The sequence below is a fragment of the Dioscorea cayenensis genome, chromosome 10 (assembly GCF_009730915.1).
Source record: "Dioscorea cayenensis subsp. rotundata cultivar TDr96_F1 chromosome 10, TDr96_F1_v2_PseudoChromosome.rev07_lg8_w22 25.fasta, whole genome shotgun sequence".
Taxonomy (NCBI): domain Eukaryota; kingdom Viridiplantae; phylum Streptophyta; class Magnoliopsida; order Dioscoreales; family Dioscoreaceae; genus Dioscorea; species Dioscorea cayenensis.
In genome coordinates, this window is record NC_052480.1 from 8,220,445 (window position 1) to 8,238,135 (window position 17,691).

The 17,691-nt window shown below is 33.4% G+C and overlaps 1 protein-coding gene across 1 annotated transcript; it reads right to left on the reverse strand.

Annotated features, from left to right (window-relative positions):
• Positions 1 to 4,638: 4,638 nt before the first annotated feature.
• LOC120270117 (importin beta-like SAD2) lies at positions 4,639 to 17,008 on the reverse strand. Its single transcript, XM_039277136.1, has 22 exons — positions 16,822 to 17,008; positions 15,980 to 16,115; positions 15,809 to 15,896; positions 14,806 to 14,961; positions 14,097 to 14,259; positions 13,820 to 14,004; positions 13,563 to 13,736; positions 12,239 to 12,384; positions 11,963 to 12,086; positions 11,673 to 11,853; positions 10,932 to 11,091; positions 10,800 to 10,841; positions 10,598 to 10,716; positions 10,287 to 10,485; positions 9,399 to 9,530; positions 8,201 to 8,304; positions 7,888 to 8,067; positions 7,401 to 7,540; positions 7,178 to 7,317; positions 6,195 to 6,352; positions 5,531 to 5,654; positions 4,639 to 5,447 (listed from the first exon to the last, which is right to left on the reverse strand). The coding sequence occupies exons 1-22, from the start codon at positions 16,909 to 16,911 to the stop codon at positions 5,296 to 5,298; spliced, it is 3,093 nt and encodes a 1,030-aa protein (XP_039133070.1). The 5' UTR covers positions 16,912 to 17,008; the 3' UTR covers positions 4,639 to 5,295.
• Positions 17,009 to 17,691: the final 683 nt, after the last annotated feature.

Consider the following 17,691-nt stretch of genomic DNA (forward strand, 5'->3'; position numbering starts at 1 on the left):
GCAATTAAGTGTAAAATTTGTATAGGAGATCAAGATAGTCAAAAGCAAAAATAAAAGTTGTAGATCAAGTCAAGTTATTTTCATTTCTCTATTATTGCATAAAATCTCACTGAGAAAGTGATGGTTCGTACATATTTTTCAATAGGAGACCAAGATAATAAAAAATTATATGATATGATATTATACTAGGGAAAAATTGGCAACTAAAACAAATATTCAATTACTAGGAGATAATTAAGTTTTTTTTTTCATTTCTCTATCTTCCAATTGGCAAATAAGTATACATTGAAATCCCAATAGATATATCAAAAAGACCTTGATACAAATTTTTAAAATATACCAAGATAACAAAAAATTAAATTAAAAGATAACTTAAGTTATTATATTTTTTAATCCTTGTACTAAATATGCATCTCATTTGATGAAGGTTTAAGATAAACTGATAAATTAAGAGAAGGGAACTTGATAGAGAAGTGTTAAGCTACCGTAACTAATACACCTCTGTACTTATATATCCTTTTGACACCTTTAAATGAAGGGGTGCTAGTGTTGGTCATCTATTTGTAAAAAAAAAAAAATTGATAAAAAGACCAGTGGTACAAATTCCTAACTAGAGATTAAGATAATTAAAACTAAAATTAGAAAATAAGTCAAATTCATTTTTATCTCTCCATTTTCTCATCAAGCATATATATTTTTCTTCAACTTAAATTTCAATAAATGAAAATTTAAAAAAAAAATTAATATAAACTTCAACAAAAAACATAGATAATTAAAAAAAAACAAATACATCAACCTTTTTTTTTATAAATTGGTTAAAACATAAATACATTAAAAAAAAAATACATAAAGTGTTCAGGATATAAAAATAATAATATAACCGTTACAAAACAAACAATAGAACGTAACAGGGGTTCACTGGAGATGGATACAATAAGGAGAAATAGAAAATATAGAGGGCCCTCTCGAGTACATCTAATTATTTCATTTATTCATGTTTGCATAAAGAAAATATGAATTACTTTAATTGAAATTTCAAGAAGATTCTTTGAGGTGAGGTGTCTATTTTGACATTTAGTTAGAGTGTTGGATTTTAAGGACAAAAACAAAGATAAAGGAATAATGAGAAATACAAGGATCATTTTTGCATTAATTTTACTGTGAACTCACTCGTTTAAATAGGTCATCCAAAGCAACAAGAAATATATAAAATCTAATACTAAAAATAAAAATAAAAATAAAGAAGAAATTCAACAAAATTTTGAGCTGTCAATTATTCTCCAACATAGAGTACACCCAGGCATGGTTGATGCTTCATTTATATATACACACACACACATTTACACGCACAATGTATAAATCTCCTTCATTAAAAATTTAACAAAACTGAATAAGATTACTTAACTAATTCCAACTAAATGCCATACTGAAGAATTCAATTAAAGTTACATAAGTGCAAAATTTCTCTTATGAATATGCTTATAATTATAAATATACACTAGATTTTTTAAATATTTGAAAACAACTTTTCTATTTCTTCTAAGTTTAGCTTAGTCTCTATTCCACTCGTATAATATTTTTTTTGTACATTTCAAAGAAAACTAATAAAAATATCAATAAATAATAAAAAGGAAATTGAACCATATAAAATAAAGTAAATAATAAACAATCAAAAAAATATAGTATTTTAGAAAAGAATATTATTATACTTTGTTATCTCATGCCATCTATTTGTCTCCTAACATAACACCAATAGTGACAACTAATATTATGATAAATCAAAACTGTAACCATATTATTAATCTAGACAAAACCACTGTTATGAATAGGATAAGTGCATAAATGTTTGAATTTCAACAGCACCTAATATGAATGCATTCACCATAATTAATAATTTTTTAAAATAAAATATAAAATATATAAAGAAAATAAAAATTCCATAACGAATTTTAAATAACTATGATACCATATTAAAATTTTAAAATATATAGAGCAAGCAAAAATAAAATAAAATAAAACTCCATGAATCAATTTATGTGAAAGATAAGATAACTAAATAATAAAAAAGGCTAAATAAGATAAAATCATATCTAAGTAATATTTCTAGATCCCATGAATGTTTTATTATAAGCAACTTAGTTTTTCATATAAAAAAATGGTGCATAAAATGATCTACACAATAAAACATGTAAACACAATATGCTAATCAATATTGACTAAATTAGAACTTTACTAGGCCCTTCCTAAATAATTAAACAGCAAAGGAAATAAATAAATAAATTATATGTTCTGAGAGCAAAAAAAAAAAATGGAAGAAAGGTTTGGTTACATGGTCACAACATGAATTTGGACGTGTATGAAGAAGAGAAATGATGATGTGATCCGTTACTTGATAGTTAATTTCATCAAAGAACAAGGGAAGAAGAGAGAGGGTACAACTCCCTTAACATATAGTCATCTTCTTCAATGGAAAGATGCGGAGCTGTACTCTCCCTCTTCTTCCATAGATCTTGATGAACTTGCCTCCTCCCACTTTGGAACAATCTCAAGGTCCTTGGACAACTTTATATAGGGAAAAACTATATAATAAATATTATTTATAAAAATGTTATGAAAAATATTTTTAAAAATAAAAAATTTAAAAAAAAAAAGAAAAGAAAGAAAATAATGGTGAATGGTTGAAGGGAGAGGATTTGGGCGGCTACACCAATTGAGATGGAATTTGTCTAAAAAATAAACTTGAGTTATTTAAATAAATAATTTCCAATTTTAATCTTTGTATATATATACATCACATTGCAAGAAATCCATCGTTTATAAAGCTCAAAGTCCCTTAGCCTGAAAACAAAAAAATTATAAGCTACAATGCCATTGATAAAAAATATATCATAATAATAATAATAATAACAACAAAGGTAAGGTACCACTACTTAAACATCATTATATTGCTTGCTAATCAAATATTATTATTGCAATATGTAGACAAATTAGTATGTCATATCAAATTGACTTGACCTATTTAATTTTTTTTATTATTTTAATAAATATAGATAAAGTTGTGAAATTTGACTGATTTTTATAAAGTAATTAAAATTTATACAACCAACTGTAGCCCATTTGACCTAGTTAGCTTTCTAACCCATTTAACATCATTTAACTAGAGTTAGTCTTTGAACTGTTTTTAATCTTGAAACATAATTATTAGAAATTAGTAAATGTATAATTTATGTAGAATATATTATAAAAGGGAATATACAAGTTATTAGATGGGTTTTCAATTTGATGTCACAAAAATAAGCTGATTAAATGTTTTATACTTATCCCTTAAACCAATCTAAACCTAAGTAAACAAAAAGAACTATTTTAGTAAATAATAATAATAAAAAAAATCTTGGTTGTTTCTTTAGGGGATAAGGCCCATCCACCAACCAATATTCCCCACCAATTACCAAGTAAACAACTAATATTAATAAATATTAATGTTAATTAATTTAAAATAGAAAATTTTCTTACAACCACTCAATAGTCAATACATGAAAAATTTTCTCCTAACCCTACATTTAATGTTCTCCAACAAAACAACCTGAGTTGCCTCTGCAAGATAAGGAAAAAGATGATGGACAATTGAAAGGTGGAACTTGAGTCATGCAAACAATGATAATAAATGGAGGTCACATCATGAGGGTGGAGTAGCAGTGAGTGATTCGGATTCCCTAGCCAAGGAAAAAGAGGGAAGCTTAGTGATAAATATGCCTTAATGACAGAATGGAAATGGGCAATAAGAAGGAGACAATGGCCAATAACCTACGTAGCAATAATGAGTACATGCATTTGCAGGTGTACTGGTTTTTACCATTAGAGCACAGACACTAACTAGTGGGATGCCCAGAAAAGCTCAATGCATGTGCCTTCTTTCCTCTTTCAGTGTCTTGTGTACAAACATTCACATTTGGATGTGCAGTTTGATGCATGGGAAGACTGTTTTATAGCTCATGGAAATGAGACAGAAATATCATTACCTAATCTTGAAGTCTTTGGTATATTGATTTAAAAGAGTGATGAACAAAACACAAGGTTCTTTTATTTGTTTTCTTTGTATATTGGTTTTTCCTGAGTTTCTGTAGTGTTAATCTCTGTATTTGCAAAATACTTGTTATCATCATCTAAACCTTAAGCTTTCTTGGATGAGGGTGTTTGAATTTTTTTTTTCCTTAATTTTTTTTAAATTATGGGGAATGAATAATGTTATGAGGGTGTTGATACAGCACGCATATATGACAACTTTGTCACGTAAGCATGATAAAATGTAAAAACTATAAAAAAACTTAAAAATTCCCCTCATCACATGTTAGTTAGTACACGAGCACTGAACACAACAATTCTACTGCTCACAATGCTCCACTCTCAATCTATTATCAAAGAGTCTATAAGAAAATCAGACTGAAACTTTCAATCTGAAATGAAGATGTAAAATATCACCTAGGGCTTAAACTCAATCAGTTATTACTACCTTTGATCTGAACCGAATTTATTAACAATAGTATTCCCCCCTGCCGATATCAAGTCATAAGACCATTAAAATTTAAGAGAATCTGAAAGACAAAAAAGACATACAGCAAGACAAAAAGAAAGCAAAGATAACAAATCCAAGATGTCTCTTTGGGAGACAAAGAATGTGCGGGTTTACATACAACCCTCTAAAAGGGTACAGTAGTGAACCTAGAATTCAATAACCAATGGAACAGATCTTTTACTCTTACAAATATAAACATAGACCCTTCACATGTTTTTCAATAATTCCTCACCATATACACTCTACTGAAAACCCATACCGACCATAGAAGGGCTTCCAGTAAAAACTATACTCCGACTGGACATGACCGAATGAGAGGTTCATCCCCAATTGATATGCTGACATACTGACGAAACAAAAATAGGGAAAGACGTGAAGAAAAAAGTAAAATAAAATCAACCAACACCAGCAAGTGTAGAACCCTATCATCATGATGAAGGCCGACACTCTCGAGCAAAAATTGATAACTGCACTGCCAAGCAGATGCTGGCTGTACAACCAGTGACAAGCAGATGCATTCCTCAAGCTGCAACCGCAATCATGTTTCTCCCATAAACTCCTCATATGGGAGAAACAAAAGGGTGGGATACCCTTCATTCTTTGGACTCTGCAACTGAACCGACTGATACAGACTGCGACCCCACTCAGTTGTTTACCACACTCTCAGGAAATGGTCGACAAGAATATCAAGGGGCATTTTAAATGAACTGTGCCATATAAAATCACTGAGCATTTGCCTTCTCTAATTTTTCTTTTTCTATCTCCACCCTCCTTTGTTCAGCATGTTGAGCTATGCCACTGGCAAGTGCCTGATAGTGGAAGTCCAAGGATTGCATTAGGTTCTGGAATCTTGGTGGGTTGGATGCTTGAACACCTAAAAAGAGATGCTAAATATGTCAGTTCAAACAACAAAGTGGTAGCCTATCTAAATTAATGAAAGAAGAAAATGGATTTTACCTTGGATGGCTTCAACAAAATATATGAAAGGGTCAACTTCATCAATAGGGGATTGCAACTCTTCATCATCGCTGTAATCATCATCCGAGTCGTCATCTTCATCATCTGGTTGGAAGGCTTTCGCCTGAGTTGCACCAAAAAAATAAATTCCTATCAGCAGCTTTTATGAATGGTTAGGAAATAAAAATAATATTTGCATAGAAAAATAACCAAAAGAATCCAAGGGAGATAAGAGTGGCCCTCCTGAAGTGTATATACTTGAAATTTACATGGTAATAAAGCAGGAACTGTAGCTAAACCCGTGGCAGACAGTACAAAAAGTGTTCAGAATGACGACAATGATACGTTTCAAATTTCTAAGACAACGAAGAATATGTTGTGCTGAGTTAAAATGAGATAAGTGTGTGATCTATCGATATTACAATGAGCAAAGTCGCAAGAACTATAAAGGGAAAGGCAGGAAGAAACAAACATGGAGATACACATTATGTTGTTTAGTATAAGAACAATTTTGCCAATTTTAACTATAAACAAACACCTTGTGGCAATACGACATAAGGATCCACCATCACAAGGTAACATCATTCACAGTATCTAAAAACTAAATAGGCAATTTCTACCACAAGAGTAAACTACATGAACTGATGCCTGAGAATTTACTAACCTGAGCTGCTAACTTTTGGAGCCTAAGACTGTCGGCTTCATCACCCTCTTCTGCATCAACTCCCATTTCCTGTTCATCCTCATCCTCATCCTCATCTTCATCATCACTTTGAAGTCCATCCATATCATTGTCATCCTGTTCACTTTCTTTCTTAGACTCTACACAAGAAAACCCAAGAGATTAGCATCAACTGCAAGAAAGCAGAACCAAACAAAGAATCAGGTAAAAAAAAAAAATACTTCCAGCCAAACATCGGTGATAACAGGAAGGTGGAATATGAAGAGATAATCAGACAGTAGCCAAATGTCCAGAGCATCTACCATGCAAGTTTGCCACCACATGCTGCAAAGGTATCTTGCCGCAGACATGATGGACAAATAACTAACCAAAGATCTTACCTTCTACAAGGACTCAAGCATGCGCTAAGTATCTACATATTCAGAACTCCTCGGTTGTAGTGGTACCCGAGAGTGATCTTGGGTTACCCCGAGATGTCAACCAAACACAAAAAGTTACCCCTGCCAGCCCTTTCTTTACAAGATTTAATTATTTAAATAATCAAATTTTATGTATTTAACTTTTTTAAAAAAATATTAATAATTATAAACAAATATCATAATTAAAAAAAGTAAAACTTTAATCTAAAAATATTTATTGTGATCAAAGTTTAGACAACTTCCTATAGAAGTTCGATCTCCAAAATAATTTCATACTTCCAACCTTAACCCACTATCCTGCCAGAGAAACAAATGGAGGGTGCTATGTTCTCTCAAAGTGCATCCATTGCGTTATTCCAAGGGATGAATTAATTCAAAAGTGTAATCAACACTTTCTTCAAAAAAAAATAAAGGCAGGTTTAGAGTCAGTATCCATAACTTAACCTTGATGAACTGAATAGCAAGAGAAAGAAAACCCAGAATGAAGATTTGTGCCCCACTGAAATCAGGCAAGAAACTAAATACGAATTCACCAGGCTATCTTACCTGCAACTTGATCCTTGTAAGCAACAAGAAGCTCTAGTGCCGCTTTAAAAACTCGGGAAAAAGCTTCCTCTGGTAACTGATCCGCAGGAAGGCCAAGAAGTGAAGTCAACCCCAAGCAGCAAACTTTTTTATCATGTTCTCTGCATTTATTATAGGATACTTAATCGAACTATAAAGACAGAAAGGTCATGGGAAATGGGAAAGTGACTGATTAAAGGTGTACCTTTTGAAGTTTACATGAACACCACTCTTTTTAACCTGCTGCAACATCTGGAACCAGAGATTGAAAACCTCTGACGCAACACCAAGCTTATGTAACACACTGAGTGTGAAAGACGGGTTATAATAAAGAGCATCAGCAACCTGCAACAACGAAAGTATATATATATACACATGGTTAGCAGTAGAAACTAAGAACAAAAAACACATCATTCAGATATTTTTATCTTTGGACCACACACAAACACAATTTCAGATACACCGATCCTTAAACTGATATACTCATACAAAAACTTGGTTGACAAAAAATAAAATAAAATAAAATAAAAATAAATAAAGTAAATCCATTTAAAGAGTAAACAAGAGAGAAAAAGCATGTGAACGCTTACAGAAATTATATCTAGATGTCAACTCAAAAGAAACAAATCCACAAATTGGATTTTCTTTCGTAAGGGCATAAAACAATGAAAAAAAAAAATATATCAGCTCACCACTTGTATCAAGAGACATTTCAAGTACGACTTCTCAGCCCGACGCAATCGATCAATTGTTATCCTCAGATATGGCTCAACCCACTGATCTACTTGTCCTTTGCAGTTTTGAAATACTACTTCAATAAGCTTTGGCGCAGGTTCAATGTCTCTGTCCTCCATGTTCTTGTCTGCCATAATCTGCATAAAGAAATCACATATGGAGCTCTAATCATGAGTACCATAAGGACAGAAAGGCCTTTCTCATGGAAATCTCATCACACAACAATATTACAGAACAATCTTACTAGAAGGACTAGACCATGTAACTCACAGAGGAAAGTATGTTCCACAGGCTTTGCTGGTAGTCAGGATCTCTACATGCAAGGAAATGTGTGGTACCCCTTGAAATGTAGTTGTCTAATGGCACAAGAATATCTGCACAGAAAAGTTCAGTAAGATCACAAGATGTACTATGAAAAGTAATCAAATATGCCGAAAGTAACAATTAAAAAGATAGTTTATTTTATTTTACTTTATTAATTTTTGAACAAACACATTGACATGTTCATTGGATTAGCCAGAACCAGGGTGTGTATAGGTATATATAACAAACAATATCAACTTAAGTTAAGCAAATGAAAATTTTGATATGGTCAAGCTGTAACTGCAATCTAAAGTTTGTGGGAAAAAAAGGTAGCTAAGTTCAATAAATATTCGTACATCAGCTTCCATATTCCATTCAACTATTTACATTCCAAAAGCCACACATGATGGTGAATAGCAGTAGCTTCTAATCCATTCCAAATCAGTTCAACTTCATCCGTCTATGAGATCTCACAAGGGATTTGCATTATATTGTTAATTTTCATGCATACCGGTCTACGTATAGAATATCTGATGTCACATCATTTTCATCTTACTAATCAAACCCAGAGAGAATAAGATGTTATTTACTCAAATGTCAAAAGTTACCAAAATGCTTCATTCAACACTACAAGTAAGGTAAGATTGTATTTCAATGCGAACCAAATTCCAAGATTATTTTTGGTTGAGGTACAAACAAGGGATAAGCGCATCTACACAACTACAACTAATTCCAGAAACAGGATACTTTATGAAAACATCACTAACTTTGCTAATCTGATCAACTCTTCTATACCTAGATATGCCAAAAATACCTACTACTAATAAGCACGATAGGCACTACATTCTCAGTCTGACGAATATACAGCCAACAATAACATAAATGAATTCAGCAGTGATAATCAATAGACCTATAAAATTTTTGCACACATTTAGATGAGCACTCTATTGATCATTGTAAACTAATTTTCAAATAGGTGATTGACAATTTCATGCAAAGGCAACCCACTCAGAAACTGACATAACATGAGACACCATAATTTGTGACAGCACAAAAACCATATATAGACAGCATCTCATATTCAGTGGCATTCAAAAGAAAGAAACAACATAACAGATACTCATACAACTCATACAAATAAAGGTTCTATCAACAATAAACTCACTTTCAAAGAAATCTATCGCCCAATCTCCAAGCGCTTCAATCATCAAAGGCCACAGACTCCACATCTCCAAAGAAATTGTAGGCGCAAAAAATGTCATATAGGAGACAATTTCCAAAACTTCCTCAAAAACCTCTGTATGGCAAAACAAAAAACATTTAAGTGAATGAAAAGAAATTGCATCATAATATTCGCTTTACCCTTGTGAAATTTTTTATAGAAATTAGATGGATATGTTGTATAATTTTAATTTAAAAAATTTTGAATAATAGATTAAATCCACACTAGCAACCACAATTAAAATTGGATATCTTGACTAGCTAAATTGCTCCCAAGAATTATAGCTTACTCCACTGCACAAAAGATTTGCACCAGTAGCCTCTATGTTTCCAAAATGACCCTTTTACAAATTAAGCTAATAGTTACAGACAACCTTCTTTGTCTAGTCATTTCATACCATTCTTGTTACTGGATCTCTTACCTATTGCTGTACAGCCATGCAACAAGCAAGATGTTTACTGGATCCATTACAACAAACAGCATTTATGTCATAAACCTATTGCCATACAACCATAACATACCAAAGATGGTACTCGCCAAAGTAATATATTTCACAAAGACTTTAACTTGACAATGAATTGTAAGAGAACAGCGATGAAGAGAATATCAAATTCAGGCACTGAAACAAAGGAGTATGTTGATATCTGAAGAAGCAAAAAGCAATAATGATAGAAGAAAAGAATATTAACAATATAGACAAATTTTACTGAACTGTTAATAAACAAAAAACACAAAAGAAGAGACTCTTAGGATGATGGATAGACAACAAATGTATAAACTCAAGATCAAAGATTACCACCTAATCAACCATGCATGCTAACAGTACTTTACCTTGGCCATCTGTTGTTAACATCTTTCGCATTATGGGTAGCAGAATAGGTTCAATTTGGACAAAAAGTTGAGGTAGCCTGCTAATAGACTCAAGAATAGTGCTTATAGCACGCAAACAACCAACTGCAGCCATAGCGCCTGGATCATCAGATTCAACATCTGCTTCAGATGTATTCAAGCACCTCCAAAAGGCAGCAGCCTGTAAGAACAAACCAGGCCAAATGTTCAATGCATGAACAATGTAAAATTAACCTAAAACAGTGATACATGAACATCAGGCACGCAAGCAGATAATGTACGCATGTGCTCACCAGGTTTTGGCATAACCCAAGAGCATACGGAGCCATCTCCTCACCAAATTTGTCCACTACAGTCTCAAGAGTGAAGACAAGGTCTTCATTCTCCACCTCATTCATGAGTTTAAAAAACTCTATAAATAAGCCAACAACAATCCATCAAATGAGAAACCCTTCATGAAGGCAGTTATGCAAATCAATAAATCCTATCACATACCATCAAGTAATTGTGGAAGAATTGGACGGATTTCATTAAGATCTGCATATATAAATTATCACTCATGAGATTCATGTTCCATATTTCAGGAAAACAATGGACATAGGCGAAAAACAAGCAATAAAAGCATACCTTTACAAGCTTCAACAAAGGACCGTAAAGCAAAGACTGAATCTACACGAACAGGGAGTTCTGGATCACGCAAACCAGAGACCACAAAATGAAATGCTCTGCGAAAGTTGTTTTGATCTGAAAAGTTGATATGGGCATATTGTCCCGCAACCCAAGCAGCCTAGACTCCATTAGGAAGATAGACAAAATTAGAAGCAACAAAAATTTCTAAATTTTCAACAAGGCTAACCTATAGTCAATCAAACAATATTATAGGCGTAGGACATATGGCTTGGTTATCTGTAAAAATACAGATGCAAAATAAGATAGCCCTAAATCACGTATCAGCATAAAAAAAATTATTATATGGATTATTGTTAATAAGTTACATTAACAGGATATGATGAAATTGGAACCTTTTAAAGAACATCATACCTGCAGTTTCCTGTTCTCTTATTATTTTCATGCTTGTAAATGTATACTGTAGAAAGATATCTGTCATTTGGTTTACATGATCAAATAGCATAAGAAAATCATTATAACAGCAATTTTAGAAAGAGATGCATCCCCTTTTCGAAACAATGTCAATATGCATCACTTTAGGGGATAAACCCTTTTTGAACATAAGAACATTGAATCAGATAGTTAAAGACAAACATCACCAAAGCAACAATAAAAACTATATTTATCCTACAGCACATAAAACAACAGAATTATAAGTTCTACATGATCAAATATAAAACAAGAAGAAATGGTCACAACCTTTGCTCTGAGGTGTCCTACGTGACTAGTGAATTCCGGGAGAACATGTCGCACTAACATGGGCTCTAGCTCTGACTTGTATGGTTCAGTTTGCTTTAGTTTGTCACATAAAGCTCCAATAGCAAGAAGAGCACCATCTTTCTGCCGATATGGTTTTGTCTCTGCAGATGCTTCATCATATCTAATTAGAAATAAAAGCATTACAAGTCAATTATTTTTCCTCTGTTTATCCACATCCATGAAGAAAGTGACAGGTTTGGTATGTCTGAGCACACATCAAAAAAGGCTACCTTCTAAAGATTTCCACAATGAATTGAATGAACTTCTGCAGATTTCCTTTTCCACGCTTTCTCACTAGTTCACTCACAAAGTCCATGGCTGCAGTCCTAGGACTATATAAATCTTCAATTATGTCTGCAGTATGAACGAAAACCATCAAATGATTTCCATAATAGAAAAGAGGGTAATACTTAGTGAACATTATTGGCTTAACATAGTTGGATACAATGGCTGAAGAAATGATAACAGATACTTATGCAATAATATCCCTAGATTATGGGACTCACCATATCCTTTTCTCACATATTCATGGGGGTCTTCATTCCATAACTTCTGATCATTATCATTAAAACACATCAGCGGGAAAATTATCTCAAAGAGAACAATGTCAAGTTGTGTCTGTAGCAACTGATACATGCTGTTCTTCGAAATACTGAAGATAGGACAAACAATAGAACATCAATCAGAACGAAAACAAAACAAGCACAAGCATTTCTTGAAGTATCAGCTTGTAGGAAAATAATTGAATCTATGCAAAGAATAATTGGCACGCAAACATTATCTTGGTAAGGAAAACAAGGTTGCCAGTGCAAGAACTGATTAACATACCGAGGAGAAGAGAAGAAAATATGCACTAGTCCAAAAAATAAATAAATAAATAAACTGATTGCAAAAGAAATACAAAAGCATATAAAAGAAAGGTTAATATTAACGTTCATGACAATGCACGAGCTCACCAGGAAATTGAAATTGAAAGCGCAATGAACAACATAATGCACTCATTTTAGGAGTATAAACTGTTGCCCTGTGATATCAGTCAGATGAAACATTACCAATTTGACCCAAAGCCTACTTATAGGCTTATAGCCAAATTTCACTGGCTCATTTGCCAATTCAAAAGGTAATCATGTTAACTTAACTAAAAATAGGAAACCAACCTCCACAGATTACACAAGTAAAAGATACAACAACCATTGATGAACCAAGACATTCAAAATCAAACGAACAACTGAGTAGCATCTTTAAAAGGTTTTAGTACTGATCAAATTATATTTGCCAATATAGAGATGATAAATAAAAAATTTTCACTTCTAGTGACTTATGCCTGCAAAAGCAAGAATGATCAAAGTTCACCCCAACCACACATGATAAATAAAGCTTTCAAAATTTCCTGTTTCTATTCAGACAGCAGCATTCAAATCTCCAATACTTCCCCATGTCAGCAGGAAAAGAAACCAATGCAAAATTGTCAGTTTTATTAACAACGCAAACTTTTATTTCATCTGTATTCTACCATTATATTGGCCATTCAGCAAGCAGTTTCCAAAATTTCTTCTCAATTATCATATTATGCATTGCTGTATGAAAACTAAGGTTTTCAAATATATTCAATTATTTGAATCCTCGATGTGACATTTTCATCCTTAAGAAATGCTTTCAAGGATGGCTGATCAGGTAACACTAAACCAATGGGGACCGAGTTTTCTGAAGATTATATATTCGAGACATATTCAGCTCATAGCAAAGGTCAGTAAATTAACACTCTACAAACAACCATAACATCAAGTAAGATATTGCAGATTCTAAAAGTAAATTTGCAGAAAGAATTACCTGCTGCTAAGATATTGAAGGATAAGGTTGGTAACTCTATCCGGCAAATAATCACCTACTCGTATGGCATTAAGCAAACGTAGATGGCATTCTAAAATTTTTCCAGCATAATTTTTCTGAAATGCTTGGGCAAAAGCTTTATTCTCAGGTTTTTGAAGCTTTGTGTCACCAAACCTACATATAATATTCCAAGAAAAATTTAAACAAAATTTACAACTGAAAATGATGTCCACTTCAGTACGTCATCAGGGACACACCTGGTGTACAAACGATTTAAGATGTGAATTGTCCATTTCTTGACTTTCCACCATCCCCAAGATTTCCTTATCTCTGGATCAGTTGGTTGGCCTTCCAAAGGAACAGGCCGCTCCAAAACATTCAAGAAAAGAATCATCCAGGCATTGAAGACATTGGGATCAAAAAGTTGCTTTGGGATCTCTAACTAAAAACACATTGATTAAAAGGAAGGGTAACAATTAGATAAATGCAAAAATGGAAGGGAAAACCAAGATCCTCAACATCACAGGAACATACATATATAGAAGACCAGAATATTTTGCATATAAGCTTGATCAAATCAGCAACTTCAATGGGCGGGTTGACCACCTGGACCAGTTTGCTAAATATACCCAATAAATGAGGAAATGTCTCATCAACAATGAGATAGACTGGCGTGCGTTCTTCATCAGACTTGAACCTTATCAATAAGAACAGAAAATCAACAGTACTGATAAGAACCTTGGATATTTAACAAAAAAAGCTTAATATAAATCTTTTTCTCACAGTAAACTCAACTGCTGAGCCCATGGTGCCTTAGCTTAACTAAGTACTATTTATATAAGTCAATAGGTCACATCAGATAAGGTCAGTAAAAGAAACCTCTGCATCATATCACTTGAAATTGTATTTGGGATCAGTCAGAGAAATCCCAAACCAAATAAGTAAAGTAAAATAGAGATGGCAGATCATAAGAGTCACAAAAAGTATATAGTAGTCACATACACATGCACACATTAAACCTTAGAATTTCAAAGCTCAATTATATTTCAAGACATTGATGTTGTGCCACAAAAAATTTCATGCATAATAAATCAACAGTGAAACATAATTAGTTGTCCAATGCATGATTTTATTGACACATTAAAATGAAGCCTACATTTATAACTGATGAACAGTGGGCACGCAAAAGATAGATGAAAAGAGAAGAAACAGTGTAACTAGAATATCAGAAAGAGATGCTTACTCATATTTTCTAGAGAGAATCCTCAATACATATAAAGCACCAAAGACCTGCTGATCCTGTGATTGTAAGTTACTACTTATCCAGCGCAGAAGGCCTGGCCATTGTTCGGGATAATCAGCATGAATTATTGTTTTAAGACATTCCCCAAGCTGGGCTCTGTAAGGCAGAAAATAGGGATCATAATATCATGGCTATGAAATGTAACCCCAACGAGTGAAAACAGATCAAATTGATGGAAAAACAGCAGCTTTAATTTTGCAATTTTATTTTGTGGATAACAATGATTAGGATCTTGATTACTGATATACAAAAGATTAAAAAAGAAAGTCTTTATTTAGTAATAGAACTTTGGTATAGTTAATATAACCTTGTAACTTTTCAATTATCAAAAGAACTGTAACTCTTTCAAATAAAGATTGTGAATGATGATAACTGTGAATGTGAAAGAAACATTCCAAGAAAAAAAGCATGAGAGCATATGAAAGCAGAAAAACCAAATCAACAGAATTATTACATGCTATATACATACAAAAGAAAGCGCACGTGAACGACAACTTTGGAATCTGCGGTGCAAAAGACACTAGCTTGTGCCATGTGACTGGAAAGTACAACACGACAACTCCAAACAACGTCCAAATTTCATCAAAAGTAGCGTCAAAGAATAGTATACACAAGTGAAATACCGCTTGTACAACTCTCAAATATCAAACCAAATGGGCAATCCTTAAAACTAAAACAGAATTACACATAAGCAGGCCATGCCAAAATAATTTGGTCAAAATAGAAGAAGAAAGCAACTGGTAGAATTGTATGCATAAGAAATAGGCTACAAAATAACAAAAGCTCAATTTTATGATGAAAGAGAGATGTATAACCTAAATAATTCATCTGGAATAAAGCAGTACAATTTCACACAGAAATAAGAAACCTCCAATAAGGTTTCACACAAATAAATAATCCAACTATATCAGAATAGAATCCACCAATCAAAAATGGCTTATACCTCAACAATGGGGGAACCTGAAGTATAAAACCAAGGATATTGTCCCGGACCATAGTCTTGTCGCTATCTGATATCTTCTGGGCCTCGCCTGCAAACAGCCCCAACTTAATACATGAGAAGGGTTTCCAAATATACAGTACCACTGCGGTTCATCTCACAACATCAGCATACCAGGTTCATGAGGCGACCAATTCTTAGCTACAAAGTTCTTGAAATGAATGCTGGCCACTTGTCGGACAGCAATATCATAGTTGGATGCTACTATAATCTGCAACAACCTCACTAGATGTTGCGGAGTGTGCTGGCACTACAAGAGGAAAAAAAAAAAAGACTTTATTTACTCAGACAAACATTCCAATGAGGAATAGTGTACTATCACATATTTAAGGTGACAATGTCTACTTTCAAACAAACCAAAACGATGAACAACAAGTGGGAAACCAGCTTCAATTTCAAAAAAGCAAATCCTCTTAACTTACCTATGTTAGTGCTTTCTTTCCATCATCGTACCATCATAAAATCCAACAAGATTATCATATAAGTGAAAAAAAAAAACCCCATATCTAAATTAAAAAAGGACAATAAGAAATGTATCAAATTTCAGGTATCCCTTCCATATGCACGAACTTCTTACAAGAATACAGCCAATCCATCCTAAGAAGAAGCCCGGAATACTAAAAAAATAAAGTAAAATAAAATAAAATAAAAAACCATTGCTACAGTGAAACTTTACAAGCAAACACCTTGTGTACTTCCATAACAATAAATAAAAAAGAAACTAGCAATCAGTTCAGATCTAACAAACAAACATCCATCAAACCAAAACAAATTCCAACCAAAAAACTCCGCAAAGACTCCCAGCGATCAAACCAAAACTAGTATCACCAACAAACAAAAAGAAAAAAACACAAAAACCAACCCTAATCTGATCCACACACCATTAAAAAAAAAACTCAAAAAATCAAGAAAAGAAATCAACACCAAAACAAGTCAATCGAGTTCAATTCAATCACCTGATTGAGGCTATCCTCAGCAGCCTTGCGTTCCTCCACGTTAGGGCTAAGAGCAGCCTGGAGAACAAGGGCAAGACTAGGGAGATCCATGATCAGCAACAGCAGCGAAGGAAACCACGAATCCGGCGACCAAAAGGATCGTGGATTCGATCACCCTCTAGGGTTTTTGGAACCGAGGAAGGGGTGGGCGGGGAGAGAAAGGGGGAGTGGAGAGAGTGGGGGTATTTAACCCTAGGGTTAGGTTAGGAACCGGGGAACCAACCCACGATGAGCCCAGCCCGGACCCGGCCCCGGCCCGGGCCCGATACGGGTTGCGGCTCGAGTTATTGTTAGGTTGTCGGGTGGAATCTTAAAACCGGACCGTGGACGCCGCCAATTGCTCTGTTCGGACCAGATGAAATCACTGCGGTTGTTTTTTTAGGGTGTTTGACTTTTAAAAAAAAACTTTTACCTTTGGTTTGGTAAGTCAACTTAGTCAACGGGTGGATTGTGAGTTTGATTGATTTGTGTTGCTTTGCTCATGATGATTGGTAATTGATTTTTATTTTTTTTTTGATGATGAATAATGGTTTGCCCGTATCACTCTCATTATGATAATTTTTCATATTTTAAGGGTAAACAGAATGTGTCAGTCTTATTGCTTTTTAATTTAGTTTTATATATATATATATATGTATTTGGGGATGTGTTGTATATATTATATAAATATATATTGATATTATCTTTAGAAAAAAAAATTTGTACAGCTATAAAAATGGGTAAGGAGGTAAATGACTTTAAAAAGCAATACTATAAAGGGTGGAACAGTGAATTGCTCATCTCTTTTTCCACTCATAAATGTTTTTGTTTTTTACATATTTAAATACTAAA